The sequence below is a fragment of the Macaca nemestrina genome, chromosome 2, assembly GCF_043159975.1.
Source record: "Macaca nemestrina isolate mMacNem1 chromosome 2, mMacNem.hap1, whole genome shotgun sequence".
NCBI classification, from domain to species: Eukaryota; Metazoa; Chordata; class Mammalia; order Primates; family Cercopithecidae; genus Macaca; species Macaca nemestrina.
The window spans coordinates 19796184-19809425 of NC_092126.1; the positions used below are offsets into that span (position 1 = coordinate 19796184).

Below are 13242 nucleotides of genomic sequence, written 5' to 3' on the forward strand. Positions count from 1 at the left end.
GCCCACACTTGTTCGTCCTTCTGTTTTTTCACCCTGTTATGTTTTGATGCAGTATGAAAACCCTTGCCAGAAGCTGCTGGCAAATAAACTCCAGAACTGTAAGCCAAACAAATTTTTCTTATAAATTACCTGGTCTTGGGTATTCTCCCAATGGACTAAGATAGTTTCCAAATGAGCCTGTACTACTACTAACAGTAACTACCAATATAAGAGCATCCACCAGGTCTGAAGCACCGTCTTATATGCTGTACGTGTAGCTGCTATATGCAATACTCAGTACATCCTCAACAAACTGTATTAGATTTACTTCCACAGTTGTATAGCTAGTAAGTGGTAGACTCAGGAAGGATTCTGGTTCATAGCCATCCTGCTATACTGCCCAGTTATTATTAACACCTTTGAAGGTTATCCATTACTGCTTTTCTTTAGTTTTGGCTCCCATGATTAGCCATTAGCCTATACATTGGAAGAAAAGTAATATAAGGACCATATTAGACTGTAAAAAGTCAGTGTCACTGTTATAGAACTACAGTTGTGGAAAAACTTTCAAAAGGTCCAGAATGACCAGGAAAACCATATCCCACTTCAGTAACTACTACCTTCCCATTTAAGAAACCAGAACTTTGAAATAAAATATTTATTTCAGTATTTCCATAATTAAAGCAAACATACATGCTTGAGTTCATTATTTAAGGTGATTTATACTATAAAATGACTTCCATGAATATTAGAGTTCCTGAATGTCATTTGAGTATCTGCCTACATGCTTGTTGGAAACTTCTGTAGCCTTTTCTTTGCAGGAATTCCAGTTTTTCTGAATTCTTCCCTTTCCTTCAGGTATTCCATTTTGCATTCTTCATGAAAGGCTGGATCATTATAGCTATGAGAAGGAAATGAAAATATTTTAAAGTAATCTTGCATGTGTTAAATGTAAGCTTACTTTAATTACTAATATTCAGACATCTGGTTCATCGGGCTCAATCTTTAGAAGCACACTTTTAGTAATGGTTACAAATTCACTGTTAACTTTATGCTACCAAACTGAAGACCAAATCATTCATTTTTATATAGTACTGTCACAGGATACAGCAGTGAGAAGCACAGCCCCTGTCCTGGGAACCCACGGTGTAAAGGACAAGTAAAAACCGGATTAAGTGTACAAAATACTGTGACAGAGGTATGCCCCAGTGCACCATGGAAACAAGGAAGAAATGGGGAAGGCAGAGATATCAAGGGGAAATGCTTGAGTCGTATTTTGAAAGACCAACAGAAATCCATATAGAAGGCAAGTGTGGGAAGGCACGTGGATGAGGAAAAACTAATGCATGAAAAACTGCAAGTAGATAGGTACCACTATAGCAGATTATGCACATAGGAGAAAAGGCATGAAATGAAGATGGAATGGGCAAAAGTCAAATCATGATGTGCCCTTTATGCTATACGAAGAAAATCTATCCTGAAGAAAATGGAGCACAATTAATAGAGCACCTCACCTGTAAGATCAGTTTTGTGTCTTGGATGAATCTGACAAAATGTGGCAGATAGGGCAAAAGGGGGCAAGCAATGTTAGAGCCAAGATAGCCAATAAACGGTTAAAATAATCCAGGCAAAAAATGATGAAGGCACAGGCCAAAAGAAGAGCTGAAGGAATGAAAAGGAAGAGATAATGTGCGGGCAATTTCAGTAATCAACAGGAAATAACCAGTTAGAGTTAGGAGATAAGACTGTAGATACTAGACAACTGTATAATTCACAAAGACACGTAGGATGAGCAAAATGAGCCAAATTCATTTTTGGACTTGAATAAAGAAACAAATGTTACTTTCTATAGTAAGTAACTGAATTCATGGGTGCAAACTAAACTTCCTCAGCTTTCAGAATGAGAAGAGAACTTGGGGAATCACCAACTTTAAGGAGTAGATTAAAAACGTTGAGAAGTACAGAGAGGTGTTGGGGAAATGGGAAAAAATATTATCAGGGAAGACAGAGGAGACTTTTAAGAAGGGATTGCCAGAGAGAGGTCAAGTAAAAAAGAACAATTTGTTGGATTTGTCTACCATCAGCCCATTAGAGCCTTTAAAAAGAGCAGGTTCAGTGATGTAAGGACAGAAATCAGATTATAAATGAAGGTAAGAGGTAAGCAAAAACAATGTTTCAAAATGAGAGAGGATAAGCAGTTACATTCATTTCATGGAAATGTCAATAGTAATTAACAAAGAAGAACACCCTCTTATTTAAAGATGAACAAATACTATTTCTTAGTGTATCTGGGGACTCAAAGTCAAGTAAAATTTTCCCTAATAATTTTCCATTTACTTTCAGTTAATGTTACATCCACTGCTTATCTCTTCTAAGCAAGCAGAAACAGCCATCCTTCCTAGCCCTCTCCTCCCCTCAGATGGACTAGAATCTTTTATTTTCTTCTCGTATATCTAGGGGGTGAGAGAGAGAAGGATATTCAAATGATTAATATTCAGATAAATAGTAACAAATACTAATCAAAAAAGAGCTAATATTGACTGAATACCTATCATGGTAAATGTGTTTACATACAGTACCTCACAATCACTCCATAAGGTATAATTATTCATTCTTACAATGAAGAGCCTGCCTAAGGTCACACGGCTAGCTAAGCTCTCACTGATGCAGAAGCTGAACCCAGGTTGCCCTCTGCAGTCTAGACTCCTGTCTACTCTGCTCTAGAGCTGCCCCGACTGGAGTGAAGGATAATATGTCAAACTAGCAATAACAATTATGATGACTGAATCTGAGATATAAAAATTATTTAATCAATATATAAGAATTTAACAATTCAGTCATACAAAAGTTTAAGGGATTCGTTTACTCAGTAAACATTTCTTGGAAGCACTCGGGAATAGAACTGAGTCACAGAACGAAGTTTCACTCCTCTATGGTAAAGCACTGAGTACAATACCTAGACCATAAATAAGGGCTGCTGTTGATATTAACTTAAGAAAAAAAATCAACACTGATTATGTTTCATCATCTACAAATATAGCAAATGTAGAGATGAGTTTACATTATCTCTAAAGTCTTTTCCAACTCCACCATTCTAAAAAAAGGTCTATAAGTTTATGTGCATGTATTTTATTTTTTTTAAAATGTAGGGTTCAGGTGTTCATTACTATTTTATTTAATCCCCTAAGACATGTATTATACTAACATACACACTACACAGGCTAGAGAAATTAAAGGAAATAAAGGCTTACCAAAACTAAGATCTCTCAACATTCAATTAACAATACTTGCTAAAGTATTCTACAATATTATCTGTCAATAATGTGGGCGATAGAACTTGGGTGAATAAATCAGCATGTGAATTCAAAGAACTTCACACATTTTTACTTAGATTTAAGGAACTACAACAAAACATTAGTGCACATGATATTATAAAATTATTTTAAAAGTTAATTTGGTTAACTTCAAAAATTTAAATTTACCTTTATATCATCCATATGATTTATCTCAGCTTTCTAGGAGTTAAATTATATTAATCCAACAAATCACAAGGCTGGAGAAGGTCTCAGAGATATTTTAATTCAGTTATCTTCACAATAGAATAAACAAATATCAGTCTGTACTATATTTTACAGATCAGACTGTTCATGAAAAAAGATTTGTTAAATAGTGAAAAATCATATATTTTTGTCTGCTGACTTCATCTTTTTTAATTAGATACAATGCTGACAAAATTTGAAAAGACTCATAAATATGTTGCATTTTTAAGACTATACTGGAACTTTAGACTCAGCCAACAATATGATAAATTTGGTATGGAGAGGTACAGAATATATTACATGTACTGAGTTAAGTAATATACTCTTATCTACTACAAATACACACAGAAGCACAAACATCGAGATAACTACTTACTAAGCAGTCAGACATTCTTTCATTGCAGAGTTTTCTTTCCGGCATTTTACTACCATAAGAACTCCAGAGTTCTTGCAACATTTGGTAAAATCTGAAATACATTTGGAAGGAAAAAATTACTTGTAATTACATCTGTATAAACACACACACACACACACACACACACACAATTATTTTTCTTTTTAGAAGAAAGCCTGTCGCCCAGGCTGGAGTGCAGTGGCATGATGATAGCTCACTGCAGCCTTGAACATCTATTACGTAGATTGGGCTTTGCACATGGTATCAAGCTCAACAAAAGACATGTACACCAGTAAAAGGCAGAATAAGATGAGTGATATTTACTTTGTAGAAATAAATGTGATTTGAGAGGAGGGAGAGAGGACTTCTGAGATGAAGGGCAAGGAGACTTCAAAGAGACAGGATGTGGAGACAGGATTTCTAGTAGAGAAACAGTACAATCATGGGCTGCTTAACAATGAGGGTATGTTCTGAGAAATGCATCATTTGACAATTTCATCGTGGTCCAAAGATCAGAGTGTACTTACACAAACCTAGATGGTACAGCTGAGTAGACATCTAGGCTATTTGCTATAGCCGAGGCCACAAACCTGTACCATATGTTACTGTACTGAATACTGCAGGCAATTATAACAGAAAGGTAAGTACCTGTGTATCTACACATTTCTAAACATAGAAAAGGTACAGTAAAAATACAGCATTATCATCTTATGGAACCACCATCATATATGTAGTCTATCGTTGATCTAAACATCGTCATGCAGTGCATGACTGTATATTCCAGGAGAAATACCAAGAGCTGCCTCCTCCTTTGAAGGGGAATTGTTTGCAGACATTGGTATCTGTTGTCTAGTCTCTGCATGTCTTCTTAGTACCTGGCAACAAAAGCCGGTGGATTCCCACCTGATGGCATCAAGGCATCCCTTTGCTTTTACACAACCCTGCCATGGTTTCTTAACTTCTAATAACAGGACTCCCATTTCATTCCCAAGGAAGTTCTAGGTGCCCTAGATATTTCAAATGGCTTTCTGTCAAATTTCCACTCTGCTAATTTGCCCTTTAAATTGTATTGGCACCTTGAGTATTCTGCCTTTTCAGGACCACAAATCCAGAAAAGCCTGGTACCTATGCTACCCACAGCTGGGCCACTTACTACTGTGTCTTGTGTTTGCTTTGGGTCAGACTCAGTCCTGTCTTATCCCTTACACAGGACATATGCTTTGCTCCTCATCTCTTGAAGCTACTCTCGTGAACTACTCTGGTCCCTCCTTCTGACCACTGGCTGCTCTAGTTCCAGACTCTGCCACCCCTAATCTACTGTAAGTAAGCAACTATTTCCAAGTGAGATCTTAAACATCGTCCTTACAAAGAAGCTGTAAGCAAAAAAATAAAATAAAAATAAAAATAAATTCTGGATTGTGTTTTCTCAATATGTTTTGTAACTTTTAAAATACAAAATAATCAAGATTCCTCTCTTAAGCTATGTGTTATCCTTCCAGGTACTTGGAATTATACATTATTTATAATTGTCTTAAACAGATAATTTTAGGAATGTCCATGAAAATACATACTTATGTAACAAAAATATTTTTAAACCACAAGCAACCAAAAATGAGATTAAATGCATAAAAAATTCATTATGGGCCGGGCACAGTGGCTCAAGCCTGTAATCCCAGCACTTTGGGAGGCCGAGGCAGGCAGATCACCTGAGGTCAGGAGTTCGAGATCAGCCTGGCCAACATGGTGAAACCTGTCTCTACTAAAAATACACAAATTAGCCGGGTGTGGTGGCAGGTGCCTGTAATCCCAGCTACTCAGGAGGCTAAGGTAGGAAAATCGCTTAAACCTAGGAGGCGGAGGTTGCGGTGAGCCAAGATCGTGCCATTGCACTTCAGCCTGGGAGACCAGAGTGAGACTCTGTCTCAAAAAAAAAAAAAAAATTCATTATGGGGGCTTTGCTGGGACAAGAGTCCTACAGCATAGATACCTGTATCCACTCACAACATCATAGTGATACTTCCAAGAAAATTGGTGGAATAGGAAGAAGGAACAAGGGATGCTAGAAATGACTTTAATTCAAATAGCGTGCGTGATCACACGAAATGAGTTCATACATAGTATTCCCCTTCAAGGACACACAGGATTAGTTCCCTTTGGCTTCTGCTTCACTAGTCTCAGCAGTCCCAACATTTGCTCTCTCATTCCCAACCCAGCCTGTTAGACTCTACATGTAATCAAGTATCTTCTTTATTCCAACTACAAATGTTCTTGTTCCTCTTGATGCAGAGGAGCTGGGCACACAGGTCAAATCAAACCAAAGGAAATTCCTTTGTGCCCTTTGACTAAGGACTCCCTAATACTCAAAAGGCAAAGCGGACTTACAGCCAGCTCTCCAGTGCAGATGCTGAAGGGTAGCCACATGGCTATCTAAAAGTCAATTATCTTTCACTCTGGAATGCCTATCTATTCTTACATGTTAATTTTTCTATTTACAACGTGATGTTAAGATCCACCTTTATATAAGCAAAGACTACGATCCCCAAATAAAAAGACATGGGCAATCCTCAAACAATATGTATATAAAGTTAATCCAGAATTAGCTAAATCTAGCTAAAGGCTTCTTTAAGAGAACTGCCATGCTCAATAGTGGTAATGAACCATTGGCTGGATTCCCCTGCACCACCTTACCTTTACTGTCACCTTACTATACCTATACCAGACCAGTTCACCCAAATAATGTCTGGAAGAAAGGTAATTAGATAATGAATTTTGCCTCATGAAAACACACTAGTTGACCAAACTTCAGTCCTTTTCTGGAAAACACAGACACAATGGATGTTAGCAAATGTTTACTTTCTGAATTTAACAAACCCAATATTTTACCTTACTTGAGAATAGGATGCTTAGGCATTACATTAAGATTTGTTTTGTTTACTATTAATAAAAATGTCCTTGGTAGGGAACTGGTACAAAATAGCATTTATGTGTTCTGATCACAATAAAGGCATAGTCTATACACTTTCACACTTGTCCATATCTCTTCAGGAGTAAATGTGACTGACCTGAAGCCTAAAGCTGTCTGTAAGGTTTCTGTCACTTGTTTAGCAACAAGATTTTAATGAGGACCTTTCTTTCATTCTACATTAGCATATATTCATATAATGGTGATGCTGCTAATACTGCCAACTGATTTCTAAAATGGAATTCTGAAACAAATCCAATTTAAATCACTTCCATCTTTCAATTTATGTTAAATGTTAAAGAGCTTGTATATCTGATTCTATGAATAATTTAATTACCATTAAAAACTACAAAAATCAAATTTCATTCAATTCAGTCTATCTTAAGATAATACAAAAGAATATCAATAAACAGTAGGAATGTGGAGAGATTGTTAAAAGTTATTCAAAGGTTTAAAGTAATGAGCACTCAATATATTTTTTCTTTAAGATATCAAGAACATAAAATTCTGTGTCTTTCTTTTGGAAACTCTTCATTTATCTCAAGGAAACCATGTAATACCATATACTATTGGTAAAAATATTCTCTGAAGCCAGGCACGGTGGCTCACGCCTGTAATCCCAGCACTTTGGGGGCTAAGGTGGGTGGATCCCTTGATGCCAGGAGCTTGAGTCCAGACTGGCCAGCATGGTGAAACCCCATCTCTACTAAAAGTATAACAATCAGCTGGGCATGGTGGCAGCACCTGTAATCCCAGCTACTTGAGAGGCCAAGGCAGGAGAATCACTTGAACCCAGGAACAGAAGGCTGCAGTGAGCTGAGATCACACCACTGCACTCCAGTCTGGGCAATAAAGTGAGACTCTGCCTCAAAAAAATAATTAAAAAAAAAAAATTCTTTGGATATAATTAAATTTGGCTCAAGATTATCTAGGAAAAAAACACAAAAAGATAAAGTCTTCTCCTAACTTTAACATAATGGACAAAATAATTATTCACATTGTAATTAAGTACCAGTAGCCTATATAATTTCCAGTTTAACTATGATATGAAAAAAACTTGGGAGCTTCCATATAAAACAGTAACAGAAGTAATTTATTTTTTAACTCATTTAATTTATGAAACTTCCAGATATACGTCAATATTTAAATAATTCTCAATAATATGGTTCCTTAATCGAGCAAAGGATAAATATGGCAACTGTGCATTGAACTTGATATAGCAGATAGTTCATCTTTTACACTTTCTCTGCACATAGTTTCAAGCAACATCATTACTTTGCAAATGCAGTTATCCAATTAGAACTAAAGCATTCACTGAGATGACAATTTTAAAACACATCAAATTAAAAGAAATAATCCCTATTATTTCATTTCTCTGATTAGAACGACTGTTCGTATCTCCATTAATTTGATTTTAAAATGAATTTTTTCACAACTATCTTTAGACACAGCACTTATTCCTAACTTTTCAGTACTTTAATTTCCTTAGCCAGTCAAGTCTTCAAAAAAATGCCTATTTTCTCCCAGCATTACAAAAAGCAAAGGCATATTTGGATACCAATATAATTTAGAATTTTAACATATAAGCTATAGGCAATATTTCCATAACTGCACCATCATCTTAATAGGTGGAAAAAAATTAGGACATCCTGTTTATTAAAGAACATAGTAGGGCAGACTTAAAAATCCTCCTAAATTCATAATACATCATATCAACTCTATAAATAGGAGTCTGAATCACAAAACATTCCTTACATAAAACTAGGTAAGAATAAAAGCAGAGAGGTACTTTAAACTTAATGTAGGAAAGATCTTTTGAACAGTTAGTGAATTATAAGAAGTTTTAAAAACATAGGACTAAAAATGATAAAATTTAAAAGAGGGTCTAAGGGCTGACTTTTAGTAAGATTTTCCTTCAGACAAAGGTATCTGCAGTTTTAAATCTGTGATGTAAATTAAAATCTACAACAAATTTTCTCAAGAAAAGCTATCTTTTATGTGAATACTTCTGCAGTGAACAGTCTAATGTCAGGTCCCTCTAGACGATGCCTAAGAGCTGCGCCACTCTCAGTAATCATCATCCCTTCTGGAAGCCGTGAAGTAAAAAGTGCCTGAAGACAACAGGAGGTCACCCTCAGTTTTCAATGCAGTGATGAAGGTCTGAACCAAAGCAGAGACAATGAAGACAGTATTTTTGTCCTCTTCTTTCTCATGACTGCTCAGCTGAAGGAAATCAAGGCCAGAGGGACACACAGCACATTATTCTGTATAACCAACAGCATGAACAGTATTTCATGAGCTTCTGACTTCATATATATTAGTCTATAAAATTTAGTAACACAATTGTAGGTCTCCCTGTGACTTCTGCATCAATGATCTAAGTACTTCGACTTTTGGAAAGAATCGAATCCAACCCACAGACAAAGCCAAATATAAATTACTTCCAGACTGGATGAGAAGTAAATTAGGATAAATTCAAATAAGCTGAAAAAAGTGCACAAACCTTTTCCAGCAAACATTCTAGCCACCCATCCCCACAAAAAAAAAAAAAAAAAAAAAAGAGTACCACAATTTTCTAAAGATCCATAAAACTATCAGTTCACATGGAAAAATATAATGTCCAGAAATGATAAACGCCTTTTATAACAGGGGTCCCCCAAATTCCGCACTGCAGACTGGTACCAGTCCATGGCCTGTTAGGAACTGGGCAGGACAGCAGAAGGTGAGCGTCTGGCCAGCGAGCATTACTGCCTGAGCTCCACCTCCTGTCAGATCAGCAGCGGCATCAGATTCTCACAAGAGCACACACCCTCCTGTGAAGAACTGTGCACGCAAGGGATCTAGGCTGCACGCTCCTTACGAGACTCTTAACTAATGGCTGATGATCTGAGGTGGAATCGTTTCATCCCGAAACCACCACAAAAGTGTCTTCCACAAAACTGGTCCCTGGTGCCAAAGAGGTTGGGAATTGCTATTTCACAAGACATATATTGAAACAGTGGCTTCTTCACTGCACTACATCTTTAAAAACATTTCCATTTTCAAAGGCAAATCTAGACACTGCAGATGGGAAATCACCAAATCATTACCTTAATTTTTAAGAAAAGATTCATTTGTAAATACTGAGTTTGTTTTTCTTTAATTACCAAAGTAGAATGAAAAAGAAAAAATTACCTACATTCCTATCTTCATGATAGCAACAATAACAGCTAATATTTATTGTGTTTATAATAGGCACTGTCCAATGAGTTAATTAATGATTCACATGTATTAGCTGATTCAATAAATTACAATATTTAAGTATTTTCTCATTTATCCAGGGGCTCATAAAATATCATTCATTCATTCAACAAACATTTTCAAAGTACCTACTGTGCATATAAACACTGTGCTAGCTTCTGGGGTTACCACGTAGAGTAAGAAAGAGAGGGTTCCTACTCTGTGGGAGCTAACAACAGTTCCTGAAGAAGAGACAAGTAATCTTCAAATGCTAACAGTTGAGTTGATACCTGCTCTGGGCAGGGAGGGTGCTATGGAAGCACAGAATGGGAACCTCAAACATATTCAGGAGGGAATTCCAATATGAAGTACTCTTAAGCTATGATGTACACCGTGCTGTGTTAGCAAAGGAAGAGAGGGAACAGTATTCTGGACAAAGGTAAGGGCACAGAAGATCTGGAGGTGAACAGGCAGGACATATTACAGAGAATAATTCAGAATGGTTGGTACATTTGCTATTAGCTTGTGAGTGTGTGTGTGTGTGTGTGTGTGTGGTGGATGCCAGATGGAGGAGAAAAGGCATGTACCAAGTATGACCAGTTGGCAATGTTCAAATGTTTAGGCTGTGTTCTAAGGATTATCGAAATCCTCAAAAGAGTTTATGCAGTGGAATGACAAGATCATGTTTTCTTCTGCACAGAACTTTAGAGTAGGCAGGGAAAACAGAACTGGAAATAACAAAACTGGATAGAAAGTTAGTACAACAGTCCAAGGGGCTAAAAACATTTAAACCTGTGGCAGACAAAGTAGGAAAGGACAGAAGTGAGTGAATAAAAATGAAACCAGAGAGAACTAACAGGACTTGGAATATAGTTATTTATGAGTGTAATAGAAGGAGGAGTCAAGGATAACCCCTAATTTTCTTGCTGGGTGCATGATGGCCCAGGTGGATGACTTAAAAAACACCAGAAAAACAAACAAAAGCACTGTTGTACATAACACACACTCACCAAAAAGGAATAGCATATGAATTTGTTCTGTTTTGGTGGAGGAAGATGGAATAAAGATGACAATGAATTTAGGACATGTTCAGTTAAGGAGCCTGTGAATCATCCAAGTAGAAGGCAGTTAGCTATGATTCTGAAGCAAGTTCTGAAGACACTGTTTTGATAGCAGTAACTTAACAAAAATAATGAAAAGAGGCCCTGGACAACCACTGAGGAATCCTAACACTTCACGCTAGGAGAAAAAGAAGAAACTGGAAAAATACAGAGGACTATGTGGCATCAGAGAAAGCAAGGAAACCAAGCATTTGACTCTCAGTATAAAATCAGGGTCCACTAGACCCAATTTTAGTTTTGCAGATTTCTATTTTTTTTTTTTTTTTTTTTTTTGAGACGGAGTCTCGCTCTGTCATTAGGCTGGAGTGCAGTGGCATGATCTCGGCTCACTGCAACCTCTGTCTCCCAGGTTCAAGCGATTCTCCTGCCTCAGTCTCCCGAGTAGCTGGGACTACAGGCAAGTGCCACCACACCTGGCTAATTTTTTGTATTTCAGTAGAGATGGGGTTTCACCATGCTGGCCAGGATGCTCTCGATCTCCTGACCTCATGATCCACCCACCTCAGCCTCCCAAAGGGCTGGGATTACAGGCATGAGCCACCACTCCAGGTTTCTTTTATAACTATTTCAAGGATATTTTATGACTTTATTCTTTCTTAGAGTCCTCCAAAAATCTAAAGAAAATTGACATATTTTTAATACAATAAAATTCATTTTAGCAAATAGGATCATTTGATCTTGGTGTAAAGCTAAGATTCAATATATAATTTATTGATCTTATTTTTCCTGTATCTTCAAACATTTAATTTCATCATAGTAGAAATTATTGCATCATGGCCTGTCAGTTATTTCCAACTATGCTAAAAATAACTACGATAAGAAAAGAAAATGATGAAATCCCCTAGAAGGATGCAATAGTGAAATAAAGCCTTTCATTATTCCATCATATTTACTATATTGCTCAATGTATTGTATTACTGTTTATGAAGATATAAAAGTAGCTTTTTCTTTTCTTTTTTCTTAAAGCTTTCACTGAATACAGTTAAGATTTGAATTTTTTTTTTTTCATTTTCTGCCTATGTTAGGTAGCATAATAGTCCCCAAAGACGTCCCAGTCATAATCCCGGAAACCCATGAATATGTTAAGATACATAGGAAATGGGAATTAAGGATGCAGACAGAATTAAGTTTGCTAATCAGTTGAAAATAGGGAGGTTATCTCGGAAGGCCCAAAATAATCACAAGGGTCTTTAAAAGTGAAAGACAGATGCAGAAGAGGACAGGAGAAAAGAGATGAGATGATGGAAGCAGAGTCAGAGAGATTCTATCTTGCTGGCTTCAAAGATGGAAAAAAGAGAATACCTTCACCTTTGCTGAAAAAGGCAAGGAAACAGACTTTCCCCTAGAGCCTCCAGAAACAAACACAGCTCTGCTAACACCTTGATTTTAGCCCAGTGAGACCTGTCACACTTCAGAACTATGGAACTATAATATAATGAATTTGTATTGTCTTAATAAAGCTACTAAGTTTGTATAATTTGTCACAATAGCAATAGAAAACTAACATGCTACCACAGTACGGGGAAAAACTGGCCAAAAGATGTTTTGCAATTATTTGATGAATTAGAAGAATGCAAAGAAACCAACAGCAGCACTCTACAATTTAACGAAGATGATGAAATTGATGATATAAGCACATAATCATATCGACTATAAGTCTTCAGATGATAGCATCCCAGATGAATTTTCTCAAAATCAGGAACTGAGGAGTGAATAATACTTTTTTTCTTGTCACCCAGGCTGGGCACTGGTAAGATCATAGCTCTCTGTAGCCTTGAACTCTGGACTCAAGTAATCCTCCCACCTCAGCCTCCCATGTAGCTAGGACTACAGGTGTGTGGCACCACGTCTAGCTAATTTTTTTATTTTTACTTTCATAGAGACAAGGTCTCACTATATTGCACAGGCTGGTCTTGAACTCCTAGCCTCAAGCAATTCTCTTGACTTGACCTGAATAATACATTTTAAGGACAAAAAGGAAATATAGTATTCTCATCCTATTAGACACTTAACAGGAGTGATTTTTCA

At 36.7% G+C, this 13242-nt stretch overlaps 1 protein-coding gene across 1 annotated transcript in view; it reads right to left on the reverse strand.

The window, feature by feature from the left end:
• Positions 1–681: 681 nt before the first annotated feature.
• The window catches only part of LOC105488958 (C-X9-C motif containing 1), an 80013-nt gene continuing 67452 nt past the window's right edge, over positions 682–13242 (reverse strand). The window contains 2 exon segments of the mRNA XM_024795098.2: positions 682–880; positions 3895–3985. Coding sequence (XP_024650866.2) covers positions 760–880; positions 3895–3985 — 212 coding nt within the window. The 3' untranslated portion in view covers positions 682–759.